The sequence below is a fragment of the Dama dama genome, chromosome X (assembly GCF_033118175.1).
Source record: "Dama dama isolate Ldn47 chromosome X, ASM3311817v1, whole genome shotgun sequence".
In the NCBI taxonomy this organism is placed as follows: Eukaryota; Metazoa; Chordata; class Mammalia; order Artiodactyla; family Cervidae; genus Dama; species Dama dama.
The window spans coordinates 56916672-56935254 of NC_083714.1; the positions used below are offsets into that span (position 1 = coordinate 56916672).

Below are 18583 nucleotides of genomic sequence, written 5' to 3' on the forward strand. Positions count from 1 at the left end.
AAGGCTTATAAAGGGGTATGGTTCCACTTCATTGTGGAACCTGACCTTTGTGGGTGGGATTGGACCAGTGACTTGTCAAGGTTTAAGGCTTCGGGGAATGTGTGTGTGTGCACTGCCAGGCGGATCTGGATCTCTTCTCTCTGGAGTGCAGTGAATTTTCCAGAATTGTGCTTTGGGGTGTCTGTGGGTTTGGCATGGTTTCAGGCAGCCTCTTTCATAATATTCACTGTCGTGTTTCTGTTTTGCTGAAGAATAGGTGTGGGGTCTCTTGTACTGGACTTGCTGCCTCAAGCCTGGAGCTTACTTTCCATGTAGGCATGGAAACTCTGGGGTGTGTGCCTGTCCTTTAATGTTCCCTGAGGTCAAGGGTTCTATGGTGATCTAAAGTTCTGGAATCAACGGCCTGGCCTCTGGTTTCTGTCCCCAAGTTACAGTAGCATCAAAAATCCACATCCACACAATACAGAAGTTAAAATCCCTAGGTTAATGGTGACAGAACTCTCCTCATCCAGAAACAGTCAAAGGCATTCACAGAGTTACACAGAGCAGAGAAAAAGGAGGAGGAAGATAGAGGTGCCTAGGGGGAGAAAAGGGAGAGTCAAAAGGGGAGAGAGCAATCAACTCAGGAAACAAATCCCTAAGTGAAAGCAGATCCTAAAGATGTTGTTCCTAAAGTTACAATGTTGATAACCATTTGAAGAAAGCAGAAATAAACAACCAAGAATAAAACATAGACTCATTTAAGTAGTGTAAAAAAAGAGGCCAAAATCATTCTCATATATATATAAAATGTTTAAAAAATAGATTTATGTTTATTTTTTAGAAAGGTAATAATAGTCAATAGAAATAAAAGTTTAGGGAATAATAAAGAACTAAAAGTTTTAAAAGTTAAAGAAATCATATTTATAGAAATAGATCTCAGAATTTCTAAGAAGTTGTTTTGTGCTTTATGGTGTCAGTACATTGTCGGATAGTCTCTTGAAGCTTGTACATGTGAAAGGCTACTGTTGCCCCTCAAGTGAACAGTCTTGGCATTAACTACAGACTGTTATTCCATTGAACCTGTCACCTCTGGGCTGGTTTACACTTCTTTGCTAATATTTTCTTCTTCTATTTGAAAGCCTCTCCCATGTCTGGTTTTCAACATGAACACGGGTGTGGGAGCCTCTTATTCATTTTCACTTGCTCAGTGATTTGGTGGTGAGGGGCAGGACACTGAAAACAGAAATTGAACCTGCCACTGAGATTTTCTGTCACATTTAAGATCAACCTCTAAGTCCAACACTGTATTTCTTTTCTTGTTCTAAACAGTCTCTTCTTTAGATTGAAAAGTATGAAGGAAAGAGACAGACATAGGGGATCGTAGACCTCCTCATGTTCCAAGAGTAATTTTAATCAGAGAAGTTAGAAAAGGCAGAAACAATGGAAAATAATCAAGCAATATAAAATAATAAGGATTTAGCCATTAAGCAAAGTCAAGGATCTTTAGTTCCTCCTCAAGGGCCACAGATAATATTCTGAGCAATATCCTGTGCACAGTTTTAGAGATGCTAAAGCCCCAACCAGGCTGAAATTTAAGTACATAGACCACATAGTAGATGGAACTAGCCGGTCAATGATGTTGTCTCCCAATATCCTCAGTAACAGGCCATAGTAGAATGTCCTAAAACTGATCACACACCCCTTGGCCTACTCTTACTCTGTCGTTAAATCCTTCCCCTGAAAGCATTTGGGGAGTGTGGGTCTTTTAATCACCAGCTGCTAGGACGCCTTACTTGGTCCTACAATAATCATTCCACTTGCTGTCACTGCAATGCACAGTCAGTTGATTGACTTTATTGCACAGAAGCGAGCAGACCCAAGTTTGGTTTGGTAACAGTACTGAATAATAAGAATGTGTGTATAGAAGAGTGATAAATCACTTTTGTTTCAGGAACCAAGTAGATTTATTGATGTGATTTTTCTGTGTAAATATTCTTTAGGAATGAGATTTTGCAGGTTTCATATTTTTGGTTACTATTTATGTAAGCAGCCTGTATTTAAGTTGATACAGAAGTAGACACTGGTTGAACATTACCCTTCAATTGCTAAAACCAGTGACTTTGTGATGTCACAGCTACCCTTCAATTGCTAGGAGACCAGTGACTTTGTGATGTCACAGCTTTTTGACTTTGAGCACCACTGTGATGGTCTAGAAAGTTTATCTCTGTAGGCCAGCCAGGCAGCATTAGGAGATGCGGAGTGTAAAATCAGCCAGATAAGGAAAGTATCTGAGGAAATATTTCTTTGAGATGGCACATTTTTCTCCAGAAATTCAAGATGTGCTTCCTAGAGATGAATCAACTGGTTCAGAAACCACCATTAGATCCCCTTTGTGTGATTACACACATACTGAGGACTCAGTTTTGAGATCTATCATTGAAGAAGCAGCCTTTCAGGCTTTGTTTGAGGAAGTAGTGTTAAAAATGCCACGTTACACATTTTCTGTCTCTGAGACAGATGAATTGAACGATTTTCTTTCACTCAATTTTCCTCAAAAACTTTGGAAGATAGTTGAAAGTGATCAGTTTAAATCTATTTGGTGGGATGAGAGTGGCACTTCTATAGTGATCAATGAAGAAGTCTTCAAGAAAGAAGTCTTAGAAAGAAAGGCCCCTTTCAGAATATTTGAAACTCGTAGTGTGAAAAGTATAGTTCGACAGCTTAACCTTTATGGGTTTAGAAAAAAGCAACAAACTTTTCAAAGATCTGCTTCACTAGCTGACTTTCTGGAAGAAGAAAACAATGTCTCTGTTTTGAGCAAGGTATTCCAAACTTTTCACTTATTATTGGCAATATGTAAGATTAAATCATGTAACCTAGAAAGCATGTTCACATATGTAGCTAAAACTGAATTTAAAATTGAGTTAACAAACTGTTGAAAAGCTTTATTTTTTGAAGTTGAGAACAGCTAGAGGTTAAAATATTTGATATTTAACAAACATTCCTAGCAACTTGAAACCAGATACAAGTCCTGAAGCTAATTAAAGTGGGATTAACTATATATGTTTACAACATATTTTTACTTGGTATTTACTGTATGTGTTTACATCATATTTTTACTTGAGGAATATAATTGCTTCTAACATGTAAGCTTTTTTTTTTATAGTGCTTATGCTTTCATGGTTTTTTAAATTATATTTTAAATTTTAATTGGAGGCTAATTACATTACAATATTGTAGTGGTTTTTCCATACATGACACGAATCAGCCATGAATGTACATGTGTTCACCATCCTGAACCCCTCTCCCACCTCCCTCCCCATCCAATCCCTCTGTGTCTTCCCAGTGCACCAGCAATGAGCACCGTGCTCATGCATTGAACCTAGACTAGTGATCTGTTTCATATATGTTAATATACATGTTTTGATGCTATTCTCTCAATTCATCCCACCCTTGCCTTCTCCCATAGAGTCGAAAAGACTGTTCTTTATGTGTGTGTCTCTTTTGCTGTCTCACATATAAGGTTATCATTACCATCTTTCTAAATTGCACATATATGCTTTGGTATACTGTATTGGTGTTTTTCTTTCTGGATTAATTCACTCTAAGGCTCCAGTTTCATCCACCTCATTAGAAGTGATTCAAATGTATTCTTTATAATGGCTGAGTAATATTCCATTGTGTACATGTACCACCGTTTTCTTATCCATTCGTCTGCTGATGGAAATCTAGGTTGCTTCCATGTCCTGGCTATTTTAAACAGTCCTGTGATGAACATTTGGGTACAAGTGTCTCTTTCGGTTCTGGTTTTCTCAGTGTGTATGCCCAGCAGTGGGATTGCTGGGTCATATGGCAGTTCTATTTCCGGTTTTTAAAGGAATCTCCACACTGTTCTCCAGAGTGGCTGTACTAGTTTGCATTTCCACCAACAGTGTGAGAGGGTACCCTTTTCTCCACAGCCTCTCCAGCATTTATTGTTTGTAGACTTTTGGATAGCAGTCATTCTGATTGATGTAAGATGGTACCTCATTGTGGTTTTGATTTGCATTTCTCTGATAAAGTGTGATGTTGAGCACCTTTTCATGTGTTTGTTAGCCATCTGTATGTCTTCTTTGGAGAAGTGTCTGTTTAGTTCTTTATCCCATATTTAATTGGGTCATTTATGTATCATATCTGGAATTGAGCTGCAAGAGTTGTTTGCATATTTTTGAGATTAATACTTTGTCAGTTGCTTCATTTGCTATTATTTTCTCCCATTCTGAAGGTTGTCTTTTCACCTTGCTTATAGTTTCCTTCGTTGTGCAAAAGCTTTTCAGTTTAATTAGGTCCTATTTGTTTATTTTTGCTTTTATATCCATTACTGTTGGAGGTGGGTCATAGAAGGTCCTGCTGTGATTTATGTCGGAGAGTGATTTGCCTATGTTTTCCTCTAGCAGTTTTATAGTTTCTGGTCTTACATTTAAATCTTTCATACATTTTGAGTTTCTTTTTTGTTTATGATGTTAGAAAGTGTTTTATTTTCATTCTTTTACAAGTGGTTGATCAGTTTTACCAGCACCACTTGTTAAAGAGATTGTCTTTTCTCCATTGTATATCCTGCCTCCTTTGTCAAAGATAAGGTGTCCATAGGTGCGTGGATTTATCTCTGGGTTTTCCATTATGTTCCATTGTTCTATATTTGTGTCTTTGTGCCAGTACCATACTGTCCTGATGACTGCAGCTTTGTAGTGTAACCTGAAGTCAGGAAGGTTGATTCCTCCAATTCCATTTCTTTCTCAAGATTGCTTTGACTATTCGAGGTTTTTATATTTCCATACAAATTGTGAAATTATTTGTTCCAGTTCTGTGACAAATACCATTGGTAGCTTGATAGGGATTGCTTTGAGTCTATAGATATTTTTGGGTAGTAAACTCATTTTCACTATATTGGTTCTTCAAATCCATGAACATAGTATATTTTGCCTTCTATTTGTGTCCTCTATGATTTCTTTCATCAGTGGTTAATAGTTTCTATATATATATATATATATATATATATATATATATATGTCTTTTTTTTCCCTAGGTAGATGTACTCCTAAGTATTTTGTTCCTTTCGTTGTAATGGTGGATGGAATTATTTCCTTAAATTCTCTTTCTGTTTTCTCATTGTTAGTGTTTAGGAATGCAAGGGATTTATGTGTGTTAATTATGTATCCTGCAACTTTACTATATTCATTGATTAGATGTGGTAATTTTCTCGTGGAGTCTTTAGGGTTTTCTATGTAGAGGATCATTTCATCTGCACATAGAGTTTTACTTCTTCTTTTCCAATCTGGAATCCTTTTATTTGTTTTCTGCTCTGATTGCTGTAGCCAAAACTTACAAAACTATGTTGTATAGTAGTGGCCAGAGTGGGCACCCATGTTTTGTTCCTTTAGGAACATTTCCTTTAGGGGAAATGCTTTCAGTTTTTCACCATTGAGGATAATGTTTGCTGTGGGTTTGTCATATACAGCTTTTATTATGTTGAGGTATGTTCCTCCTATTCCTGCTTTCTGGAGGGTTTTTTTTTTTTTTAATCATAAATGGATGTTGAATTTTGTCAAAGGAATTCTCTGCATCTATTGAGAAAATCATATGGTTTTTATTTTTCAATTTGTTAATGTGGTGTATTGCATTGATTAATTTGTGAGTATTAAAGAATAATTTCATCCCTGGTATAAAGCCCAGTTAGCCATGATGTATTATTTTTTAACATGTTGCTGGATTCTGTTTGATAAGATTTTGTTAAACATTTTTACATCTATGTTCCTCAGTCATATTGGTCTGTAGTTTTCTTTTTTGTGGCATCTTTGTCTGGTATTGGTATTAGGGTGATGGTGGCCTAATAGAATGAGTTTGAAAGTTTACATTCCTCTGCAATTTTCTGGAAGAGTTTGAGTAGGATAGGTGTTAGCTCTTCTCTAAAATTTTTCAGCTGTGAAGCCATCTGGTCCTGGGCTTTTTTTTTTACTGAAAGGCTTCTGACTACATTTTAGATCTCCGTGCTTGTGATGTGTCTGTTACATTTACCATTTCTTCCTCATTCAGTTTTGGAAAGTTGTACTTTTCTAAGAATTTGTCCATTTCATCAAGTTGTCCATTTTATTGGCATATGGTTGCTGACAGTAGTTTCTTATGGTCCTTCATTACTGTATAGTCTCTTGTGATTTCTCCATTTTCATTTTTAATTTTTTTAAATTTGATTCTTCCCCTTTTTAACTTGATGAGTCTGGCCAGTGGTTTGTCAATTTTATTTATCTCCTCAAAGAACCAGCTTTCAGCTTTGTTGATTTTTGCTATAGTCTGTTTGTTTCTTTTTTGCATTTATTTCTGCTCTATTTTATTATTTCTTTCCTTCTACTTACCCTGGAGTTCTTCATTTCCTGCTTTTCTAGTTACTTTAGGTGTAGAGTTAGGTTATTTATCTGAATTTTTTCCTCTTTCTTGAGGTAAGCCTGTATTGCTATGAAACTTCCCCAAAGCACTGCTTTTACAGTGTCCCATAGGTTTGTAGATGTTGTGTTTTCATTTTCATTCATTTGTATGCATATTTTGATTTCTTTTTTTATTTCTTCTGTGATTTGTTGGTTAATCAGAAGAGTGTTGTTCAGCCTCCATATGTTGGAATTTTTAATAGTTTTTCTCCTGTAATTGACATTTAATCTTACAGCATTGTGGTCTGGAGATGCTTGGAATGATCTCAATTTTTTGAATTTACCAAGGCTAGATTTGTGGCCCAGGATGTGATCTATTCTGGAGAAGAATCCATGTGCTCTTGAGAAAAAAGGTGAAATTCATTGTTTTGTGGTGAAATGTCTTACAGATATCAATTAAGTCTAACTGGTCCATTGTATCATTTAAAGTTTGTGTTTCCTTGTTAATTTTCTGTTTAGCTGACATATCCATAGGTGTGAGTGGGATGTCAAGGTCTCCCACTACTATTGTATTATTGTTAATTTCCCCTTTCATACTTGTTTGCATTTGCCTTACATATTGTGGTGCCCCTTTGTTGGGTGCATATATATTTATAATTTTTATGTCTTCTTCTTGGATTGATGCTTTGAACATTATGTAGTGTCCTTCTTTGTCTCTTTTCACAGCCTTTATTTTAAAGTCTATTTTATTTGATATGAGTATTGCTACTCCTGCTTTCTTTTTGTCTCTATTTTCATGGAATATCTTTTTCCAACCCTTCACTTTCAGTCTGTATGTGTCCCTTGTTCTGAGGTGGATCTCTTGTAGACAAGATATATAAGGGTCTTGTTTTTGTATCCATTCAGCCAGTCTTTGTCTTTTGGTTGGGGCATTCAATCCATTTACATTTAAGGTAATTATTGATAAGTAAGATCCCATTGCCATTTACTTTGTTATTTTGAGTTTGAGTTTATATATCCTTTCTGTGTTTCCTGTCTAGAGAAGATCCTTTAGCACTTGTTGGAGAGCTGGTTTGATGGTGCTGAATTCTCTCAGCTTTTGCTTGTCTGTAAAGCTTCTGATTTCTCCTTCATATTTGAGTCAGATCCTTCTGGGTATAATAATCTGGGTTGTAGGTTTTTCTCTTTCATTACTTTAAGTGTGTCCTGCCATTCCTTTCTGGCCTGAAGAATTTCTATTGAAAGATCAGCTGTTATCCTTATGGGAATCCACTTGTCCCTTATTTGTTGTTTCTCTCTTGCTGCTTTTATTTCTTCCATTTATTTTTATTAGTTGGAGTCTAATTACTTTACAATACTGTAGTGGTTCTTGCCATATATTGACATGAATCAGCCACGGATTTACATGTGTTCCCCATCCCGATCCCCCCTCCTCCCTCCCTCTCCATCCCATCCCTCTGGGTCTTTCCAGTGCACCAGCTCTGAACAGTTGTCTCATGCATCCAACCTGGACTGGTGACCTGTTTCACCCTTGATAGTATACTTGTTTCAATGTTATTCTCTCAGAACATCCCAGCCTCACCTTCTCCCACAGAGTCCAAAATTTTGTTCTGTACATCTGTGTCTCTTTTTCTGTTTTGCATATAGGGTTATCATTACCATCTTTTTAAATTCCATATATATGCATTAGTATACTGTATTGGTCTTTATCTTCCTGGCTTAATTCACTCTGTATAATGGGCTCCAGTTTCATCCATCTCATTAGAACTGATTCCAATGAATTCTTTTAATGGCTGAGTAATATTCCATTGTGTATATGTACCACAGCTTCCTTATCCATTTGTCTGCTGATGGGCTCTAGGTTGGTTCCATGTCCTTGCTATTATAAACTGTGCTAGGATGAACATAGGGGTACACGTGTCTCTTTCAGATCTGGTTTCCTTGGTGTGTATGCCCAGGAGTGGGATTGCTGGGTCATATGGAAGTTCTATTTCCAGGTTTTTAAGGAATCTCCACACTGTTTTCCATAGTGGCTGTACTAGTTTGCATTCCCACCAACAGTGTAAGAGGGTTCCCTTTTCTCCACACCCTCTCCAGCATTTATTGCTTGTAGACTTTTGGATAGCAACCATTCTGAGTGGTGTGTAATTGTACCTCATTGAGGTTTTTATTTGCATTTCTCTGATAATGAGTGATGTTGAGCAACTTTTCATGTGTTTGTTAGACATCTATATGTCTTCTTTGGAAAAATGTCTGTTCAGATCTTTGGCCCATTTTTTGATTGAGTCATTTCTTTTTCTGGAATTGAGCTTCAGGAGTTGCTTGTATATATTTGAGATTAAACCTTTGTCTGTCTCTTCATTTGCTATTATTTTCTCCCAATCTGAAGGCTGTGTTTTCACCTTGCTTATAGTTTCCTTTGTTGTGCAAAGGCTTTTAAATTTAATTAGGTCCCATTTGTTTATTTTTACTTTTATTTCCAATATTCTGGCAACTGGGTCATAGAGGATCTTTCTGTGATTTATGTCAGAGAGTATTTTGCCTATGTTCTCCTCTAGGAGTTTTATAGTTTCTGGTCTTACATTTAGATCTTTAATCCATTTTGAGTTTATTTTTGTGTATGGTGTTAAAAAGTGTCCTAGTTTCATTGTTTTACAAATGGTTGACCAGTTTTCCCAGCACCACTTGTTAAAGAGGTTGTCTTTTTTCCGTTGTATATTCTTGCCTCCGTTGTCGAATTTAAGGTGTTCACAGGTACGTGGATTTATCTCTGGGATTTCTATTTTGTTCCATTGATCTATATTTCTGTCTTTGTGCCAGTACCATAGTGTCTTGAGAACTGTGGCTTTGTAGTAGAGCCTGAGGTCAGGCAGGTTGATTCCTCCAGTTCCATTCTTCTTTCTCAAGATTGCTTTGGCTATTCGAGGTTTTTTGTATTTCCATACAAATTGTGAAATAATTTGTTCTTGTTCTGTGAAGAATACCGTTGGTAGCTTGATAGGGATTGCATTGAATCTATAGATTGCTTTGGGTAGAATAGCCATTTTGACAATATTGATTCTTCCAATCCATGAACACGGTATGTTTTTCCATCTGTTTGTGTCCTCTTTGATTTCTTTCATCAGTGTTTTATAGTTTTCTATGTATAGGTCTTTTTGTTTCTTTAGGTTGATATACTCCTAAGTATTTTATTGTTTTTGTTGCAATGGTGAATGGTATTGTTTCCTTAATTTCTCTTTTTGTTTTCTCATTGTTAATGCATAGGGATGCAAGGGGTTTCTGTGTGTTAATTTTATTCTTGCAACTTTACCATATTCATTGATTAGCTCCAGTAATTATGGTAGAATCTTTAGGGTTTTCTATGTAGAGGATCATGTCATCTGCAAACAGTGAGAGTTTCATTCTTTTTTTCCTATCTGGATTCCTTTGATTTCTTTTTCTGCTCTGATTGCTGTGGGCAAAACTTCCAAATCTATGTTGAGTAGTAGTGGTAAAAATGGGTACACTTGTCTTGTTCCTGGTTTTAGGGGAATGCCTTCAAATGCTTTCAAGTTTTCACCATTGAGGATAATGTTTACTGTGGGTTTGTCATATATAGCTTTTATTGTGTTTCAGTATGTACCTTCTCAGAGAAGGCAATGGCACCCGACTCCAGTACTCTTGCCTGGAAAATCTCATGGATGGAGGAGCCTGGTAGGCTGCAGCCCATGGGGTTGCGAAGAGTCAGACATGACTGAGCGACTTCACTTTCACTTTTCACCTTTATGCATTGGAGAAGGAAATGGCAACCCACTCCAGTGTTCTTGCCTGGAGAATCCCAGGGATGGGGTCACACAGAGTCAGACACGACTGAAGTGTCTTAGCAGTAGCAGCATGTTCCTTCTATTCCTGCTTTCTGGAGAGTTTTTTTTTATCATAAATGGATGTTGAATTTTGTCAAAGGCTTTTTCTGCATCTATTGAGATAATCATATGGATTTTATCTTTCAATTTGTTAATATGGTGTATGACATTGATTGATTTGTGGATATTAAAATCTCCTTGCATTCCTGGGATAAAGTCTACTTGGTGATGATGTATGATCTTTTTCATATGTTGTTGGATTCTGTTTGCTAGAATTTTGTGAAGGATTTTTGCATCTATGTTCATCAGTGATATTGGCCTATAGTTTTCCTTTTTTTGTGGCATCTTTGTCTGGTTTTAAATTAGGGTGATGGTGGCCTCATAGAATGAGTTTGGAAGTTTACCTTATTCTGCAGTTTTCTGGAAGAGTTTGAGTAAGATAGGTGTTAGCTCTTCTCTCAGTTTTTGATAGAATTCAGCTGTGAAGCCATCTGGTCCTGGGCTTTTGTTTGCTGGAAGATTTCTGATTACAATTTCGATTTCCTTGCTTGTGATGTGTCTGTTAAGATCTTCTGTTTCTTCCTGGCTCAGTTTTGGAAAGTTATGCTTTTCTAGGAATTTGTCCATTTCTTCCAAGTTTTCCATTTTATTGGCATAGCATTGCTGGTAGTAATATCTTATGACCCTTTGTATTTCAGTGTTGTCTGTTGTGATCTCTCCATTTTCATTTCTAATTTTGTTGATTTGGTTCTTCTCCCTTCGATTATTAATGAGTCTTGCTAACAGTTTGTCAATTTTGTATATCTACTCCAAGACCCAGCTCTTAGCTTTGTTGATTTTTGCTATGCTCTCTCTCTCTCTCTCTCTCTCTCTCTCTCTCTCTCTCTCTCTCTCTCTCTTTGCATTTATTTCTACCCTTATTTTTAAGATTTCTTTCCTTCTACTCACCCTGGGGTTCTTCATTTCTTCCTTCTCTAGTTGCTTTAGGTGTAGAGCTAGGTATTCATTTGACTTTTTTCTTGTTTCTTGAGGTAAGCCTGTATTGCTATGAACCTTCCCCCAAGCACTGCTTTTACAGTGTCCCATAGGTTTGGGGTTGTTGTGTTTTCATTTTCATTTGTTTCTATGCATATTTTGATTTCTTTTTTTATTTCCTCTATGATTTGTTGGTTATTCATAAGCGTGTTATTTATCCTCCATATGTTTGAATTTTTAATAGTTTTCTTCCTGTAATTGAGATCGAGTCTCACTGCATTGTGGTCAGAAATGATGGCTGGAATGATTTCAATTTTTTTGAATTTCCCAAGGCTAGATTTGTGGCCCAGGATGTGTTGTATTCTGGAGAAGGTTCCGTGTGCACTTGAGAAAAAGGTGAAATTGATTGTTTTGGGTGCAGTGTCCTATCGATATCAATGAGGTCTAGCTGGTCCATTGTGTCATTTAAAGTTTGTGTTTCCTTGTTAATTTTCTATTTAGTATATCTATGCATAGGTGTGAGTAGGGTAGTAAAGTCTCCCACTATTATTGTGTTATTGTTAATTTCCCCTTTCATACTCATTAGCATTTGCCTTACATATTGTGGTCCTCCTATGTTGGGTGCATATATATATATATATATATAATTGTTATATCTTCTTCTTGGATTCATGCTTTGATCATTATGTAGTGTCTTTCTTTGTCTCTTTTCACAGCCTTTACTTATCTATTTATTTAATTTTTTTCCGATTTATTTTTATTCATTGGAGGCTAATTACTTTACAATATTGCAGTGGTTTTTGCCATACATTGACATGAATCAGCCACAGATTTATATGTCTTCCCCATTCCGATCCCCTCTCCTGCCTCCCTTTACATCCCATCCCTCTGGGTCTTTCCAGTGCACCAGCCCTGAGCACCTGTCTCATGCATCCAACCTGGGCTGGTGATCTGTTTCACCCTTGATAGTATACTTGTTTCAATGTTGTTCTCTCTAAACATCCCACCCTCGCCTTCTCCCACAGAGTCTAAAAGTCTGTTCTATACATCTGTGTCTCTTTTTCTGTTTTGCATAGAGGGTTGTCATTATCATCTTCTAAAATTCCATATATATATATGTGTTAGTATACTGTATTGGTCTTTATCTTTATGGCTTACTTCACTCTGCATAATGGGCTCCAGTTTCATCCATCTCATTAGAACTGATTCAAATGAATTCTTTTTAATGGCTGAGTAATATTCCATAGTGTATATGTACCAAAGCTTCCTTATTCATTCGTCTACTGATGGGCATCTAGGTTGTTTCCATGTCCTTGCTATTATAAACTGTGCTGTGATGAACATAGGGGTACATGTGTCTCTTTCAGATCTGGTTTCCTTGGTGTGTATGCCCAGGAGTGGGATTGCTGGGTCATATGACAGTTCTATTTCCAGTTTTTTAAGAAATCTCCACAGTGTTCTCCATAGTGGCTCACAGTCTTTATTTTAAAGTCTATTTTATCTGATATGAGTATTGTGACTCCTGCTTTCTTTTGGTCTCCATTTGCGTGAAATTATTTTTTCTATCCCTTCACTTTCAGTCTGTATGTGTCCCTTGTTTTGAGGTGAGTCTCTTGTAGAGAGCATATATAGGGGTCTTGTTTTTGTATCCATTCAGCCAGTCTTTGTCTTTTGGTTGGGGCATTCAGCCCATTTACATTAAAGGTAATTATTGATAGGAATGGTCCCATTGTCATTTATTTTGTTGTTTTGGGTTTGCTTTTATACAAGCTTTCTGTGTTTCCTGTCTAGAGTAGATCCTTTAGCATTTGTTGAAGAGCTGGTTTGCTGGTGCTGAATTCTCTCAGCTTTTGCTTGTCTGTAAAGCTTTTGAATTCTCCTTCAAGTCTGAATGAGATCCTTGCTGGGTACAATAATCCGGTTTGTAGTTTATTCTCTTTCCTTACTTTAAGTATGTCCTGCCATTCCCTTCTGGCCTGAAGAGTTTTTTTGATAGGTCAGGTGTTATCCTTAGGGGAATCCCTTTGTGTGTTATTTGTTGTTTCTCCCTTGCTGCTTTTAATATTTGTTCTTTGTGTTTGATCTTTGATAATTTGATTAATAAGTGTCTTGAGGTGTTTCACCTTGGGTTTATCCTGTTTGGGACTCTCTGGGTTTCTAGGACTTGTGTAACTATTTCATTCCCCATTTTATAGAAGCTTTCAGCTGTTATCTCCTCAAGTATTTTCTCATGGCCTTTCTTTTTGTCTTCTTCTTCTGGGACTCCTATGATTCGTATGTTGGGGCATTTCACATTTCCCAGAGTTCCCTGAGGTTGTCCTCATTTCTTTTGATTCTTTTTTCTTTTTTGCTCTCTGCTTCATTTGTTTCCACCATTTCATCTTCTACCTCACTTATCCTATCTTCTGCCTCCGTTATTATACTCTTGGTTCCCTCCAGAGTGTTTTGGATCTCATTTATTGCATTATTCATTATGTACTGACTCTTTTTTATTTCTTCTAGGTCCTTGTTAAACATTTCTTGTATCTTCTCAATCCTAGTCTCCAGCCTATTTATCTGTAACTCCATTTTGTTTTCAAAATTTCGGATCATTGTTATTATCATTATTCTAAATTCTTTTTCAGGTAGATTCCCTATCTCCTCCTCTTTTGTTTGGCTTGGTGGGCATTTTTCATGGTCCTTTACTTGTTGGGTATTTCTCTGCCTTTTCATCAGTTTAGATTGCTGTGTTTGGAGTGGCCTTTCTGTGTTCTGGTGGTCTGTGGTTCCTTTTCATTGTGGAGGTTTCTCCCGGTGGGTGGGGTTGGATGATTGGCTTGTCAATGTTTCTTGGTTAGGGAAACTTGTGTCGGTGTTCTGGTGAGTGGAGCTGGATTTCCTCTCTCTGGAGTGCAATGGAGTGTCCAGTAGTGAGTTTTGAGATGTGTCTGTGTGTTTGGTGTGACTTTGGGTAGCCTGTATGTTGACGCTCAGGGCTATGTTCCTGCGTTGCTGGAGAATTTGCATGGTATGTCTTGCTCTGGAACTTATTGGCTCTTGGGTGGTGGTTGGTTTCAGTGTAGGTATGGAGGCTTTGGGGTGATCTTTTATTACTTAATCTTCCCTGTAGTCAGGAGTTCTTTGGTGTTCTCATGTTTTGGGCTTAAGTCTCCTGCCTCTGGATTTCAATCTTATTCTTCCAGTAGCCTCAAGGCTTCTCTAACTATACAGCATTGATAATAAAACTTCTTGGTTAATGGTGAAAAGATTCTCCACAGCGAGGGACACCCAGAGAGTTTCACAAAGTTACATGAAGAAGAGGAGAGGGAGGAAGGAGATAGAGATGAGCAGGAGGAGAAAATGGGGGACTCAAGAGGAGAGAGAGAGAGATCTATGCAGTACTCTCTTCCCTAAGTGTTCTCCATAGCCCAGAACACCCACAGAGTTTCACAGAATTGGATTGAGAAGAGAAGGGGGAGGGAGGAAATAGAGGTGATCTGGGGGAGAAAATGGAGAGTCAAAAGGGGGAGAAAGTAATCAACACACTCCTGAGTAAAAATGGGTACTGAATATTGGATTCTTAATGTCCAAAATTGATATCAAATACTGAAAAACAAAGATGAAAAATCTAGAGTAGAGGTTAGACTCTTAAAAATACAATATTAACAACAAAAACACAAAAATTTAAGAAATATATATGAATGTCACTTTAAAAATAGGGTCTTCTTTTAATTTGCAAAGTTAGAGTGAAATGAAAATGAAAATTAAGGAGTAATAGAGGACTTTAAAAGAAAATAAAAATATTTAATTTAAAAAATCGTAAAATTATATGAGAATGAAAATGAAAGTTAAGGAGTAATAGAGGACACTGAAAGAAAATAATAGAAGAAAAGAAAAATCAGGAAAAAAAATAATTAAACAATAGTAAAAATATATGAAAATGAAAATTAAGGAGTAATGGAGGAGTAATAAAGGAGTTTAAAAAAAATAAAAGAAAATGACAATTAAGGAGTAATAGAGTAGTAATAGGAATTTTAAAAGAAAATAAAAGAGAAAATTTAAAAAAAGAAAAGATAAAAAAATTTTTAATTAAAAAAAATAGTAAAAATATATGTATGAATTTCTCTGGAGCTGTTCCGTGCAGAGTGGGTTTGGTTCAGTTTCAGACAGCTCCTTGTTCTAGCTTACACTTCTCGATATCTATAGGCCCCTTCCGGTTTAGTTGGTGTTGACCACAGGGATTTTAATCTGTTGCACCGGTCACTTCTGAAGCGGTTCCCTTTGTTTCTTTGGCTTCTGTTTGCAGGTCTCTTCTGTGTCTAACTTCCGCCCTGACACAAGCAGGTGGATGTTGTCTCTTGTTTTGGTTTGCTTGTTCAGTCGTGTTGTGGGGAGGGAGGGGCACTGCAGAGAAATGTCACTGGCCTGTGTGGGGAGCACTCGCAGTGCTTCAGCCACACTGGGTTTGCCCCCTCTCTCGGCGTGTGTGCTTTCCCCGTCTACACTGCTCAGGCTCCAGGCTGCTCTATAGGGAGTGGGCTCTGAGTTGCATGCGGTTCCAGTTTTCGGGGTCTGCACAAAAGCACAGACTCGGTTGGGCCTGCGTTTTGTGCCTTCCCCGGCCCGAGCAGCTCAGGAGGCCAGGAGCTTGACGAGCACACTCTCCCTGGGTGCAGTGCGCCTTATCCCCTCAGTGGTCCCAGCCTCAGTTTCCGCGCGCAGCAGTTTGGTGCGCCTTGTATCTGCTCTGGGGAGCTGGTCTCTAGCCGCAACCCTCCCGGTGGATGTCAACCATCCAGAATCTCAGGAAGTCTTTGGTTAGAAACTGGAAGCCTGTTTGCAGTTTGGTAGGGGATGCCGTCTCTGGGGCCGAGTTTGTCGCTTTACCCTCCCTCCTGCCTCCTGCCTCCGGCAGGGGATTGGCTAGTCCACAGCTGACTAGCTCTTCTCTGGAATTGTTCAGTCTTTCTTTTGTTCTGTGAACGGCTGGCAGTGTGTTCCATTAGCGTGATTTTCACTGGTTAATTTTCTCTCTCTCTCTTGCTATCCCACAGTTTAAGTTGCTGTCTCACGTTAGCTCCCTCCAATTGCCCTCAGGGCATCCAGGCCCAGTCCTTACCCTAAGCAATACCGCCTGCTCTTCTTGTTCAGCCTCCAATTGCTGGTGGCGAATGCGAGCACTGGGAGTTGCCGTTAAGCACGTAATCTGTGGGTTTTATTTATTTATTTGTTTTTCTCCTAGTTATGTAGCCCTCTGAGGTTCCGACACTCTCCACAGACCCACTGGTGAGAGTGTTTCCTAATGTTTGGAAACTCCTCTTTTAAAACTCCCTTCCTGGGACAGATCTCCATCCCTAAGTCTTTTGTGTCTCTTTTTATATTTTATATTTTGTCCTACCTTCTTTCAAAGACAATGGGCTGCCATTCTGGGGGCTTGATGACCTCTGCCAGCATTCAGATGTTTTGTGGAATTTGCTCAGCTTCAAAGGTTCTTTGAAAGAATTCGTGGGGGGAAAAGTAGTCTCCCTGTCTTATTCTTCCGCCATCTTCAGAACGCCTCTCTCTAATATGTAAGATGTTAAAACTACTAATGGAGGTATTTTATTTGATGCTATTTCATTTGTATCATTAAAAGAGTAAATGCTTATAGTTTAGTTTTGCTTGTCAGTTTTACCTTGGTTTATAAAGAAACTAAATAATTTTCTCCTTTGATTTTAGTTACAGATCTATCATAATCCAAATTTCAAAAGAGGCTATCCCCAACTTTTACTAAGAGTGAAAAGAAGAGTTGGGATTAAAAATGTCTCTCCAATATCTTCATTAGTTCCAGATTACAAGAAGAAGCATGTTAAAGCACGGGGCAACATAGACGATTGTAACTCTAATTTTCTTCCTGAAACTAGCGGGGAGAGTGCATTTTCATCCTCGACAAGTTTAAGTGTGCCTTTCATACGGAAGCCTTATACCAGGCAGACAGTTGCTAATAGAAGTGCCCTAGCTCCGTGTGATTTTCCGTCCCCATCATCAATATCAGTTAGACAAACAGAACAGATTGTGATAGATCAACCTGCTGTTTTAAATCAGTTGAGCATTTTAAATTGGCACTCACATAGCAGCTACACTCAAGCAAATGGCCTCATTGAGAACGTTACCACTACAATTACTTCTATTTCTCAGAACCACATCATATCTCCATTACAGAGCAGTTATTTTGGACTGATGGTGGAGCCTTCTAAATTTCCAGTTAGGTTCAGCAATATGTCAGCCTATGACAGTCCTTTTCCTAACCTGCAGCAGAGAGGCAACTCATGGTCCCCAGTGCCAAGGATCCGTGATACATCTGCTTCCTCTCTTTCAAAGTCAACTCATCAAAAATCTTCATTATATGAAAACTGTCCTAATTAAAACTGATCTGTCAAATATGTGCCAGATTATGCAGCATAATGAAGATGAAAATTTATGGTGGGAGACTTCAACAAATTCCTACAAGTCTCATATTTGAACAATAAAGTTACATGTTCATCTTCATAGTTTCATTTTCTATTTTGAAACGAGTAAATGGGGCCGTATTTCATTGTCTGGCTATATTAATGTGTTGTTTTATACACTCTTTAGTTCAAGGAAGCATTCTTTATGCATCCTAGGTAAATGACAGCTAATCAATTGTTTCTAAGCATGAAAATGAGAACAAAGGGAAGAGAGGTAAAGAATGTAAAAGTGATTTCTGAAATCATCCCTGCTGAAGTGAATGGGTGTCTACACTATGATGGTATGGGAGAAGGAAGGGATACAAATAAAATAAAAAAATGCAAATACACAGTACATACCTTAGAGTATTCTTAGTTACATCATACTCTATGAGTTACTGGATAGAGTCTTAAGTGGTTAGACAGATTGTCCACATAGAAATTCATTTCATCTATGAAAATATAGATGTTGTAGCATATCCAAAATCATGATCACCATCATACCATCACTGGGATACCAAAGATAACATGACTTAGTCAATGATTGGCCCATGGTCAGCACAAGATTGGCACTTTAAAAGATAGGTATTTTACCTTATAATACAAGGCATTATATAGGGTCATTTTTGCCCTGCTCTCCTTAAGGCATCCCTTTATTTCCTCCCACCAAGATTCCACCCTATATTTCCTAGTGCATATTTAGTTGTTGCTTATCTCTTCCCACAGAGACAGAATAAATTCCTTGTGGTGATTGTAGCACCTCAGTATGGTTAACAAATTCTTTGAAGACATGATATCTGTTTCCTTTGTTGTTTCATTATCTTTCTGTTACACTGGGATTCTGGAGTTACAATCACACAAACTACTTTCAGTCAGGCTAAGCCCCACCTCACAACTTTGCCTCAACTCTTTCTTAGCGTTGGAAGGAACCTCTGTTTGC

General features: G+C 37.7%; 1 protein-coding gene across 1 annotated transcript; it reads left to right on the forward strand.

Annotated features, from left to right (window-relative positions):
- The first annotated feature begins 2291 nt into the window (after positions 1-2291).
- LOC133052473 (heat shock transcription factor, Y-linked-like) lies at positions 2292-17581 on the forward strand. Its single transcript, XM_061137386.1, has 2 exons — positions 2292-2804; positions 16895-17581. The coding sequence occupies exons 1-2, from the start codon at positions 2292-2294 to the stop codon at positions 17579-17581; spliced, it is 1200 nt and encodes a 399-aa protein (XP_060993369.1).
- Positions 17582-18583: the final 1002 nt, after the last annotated feature.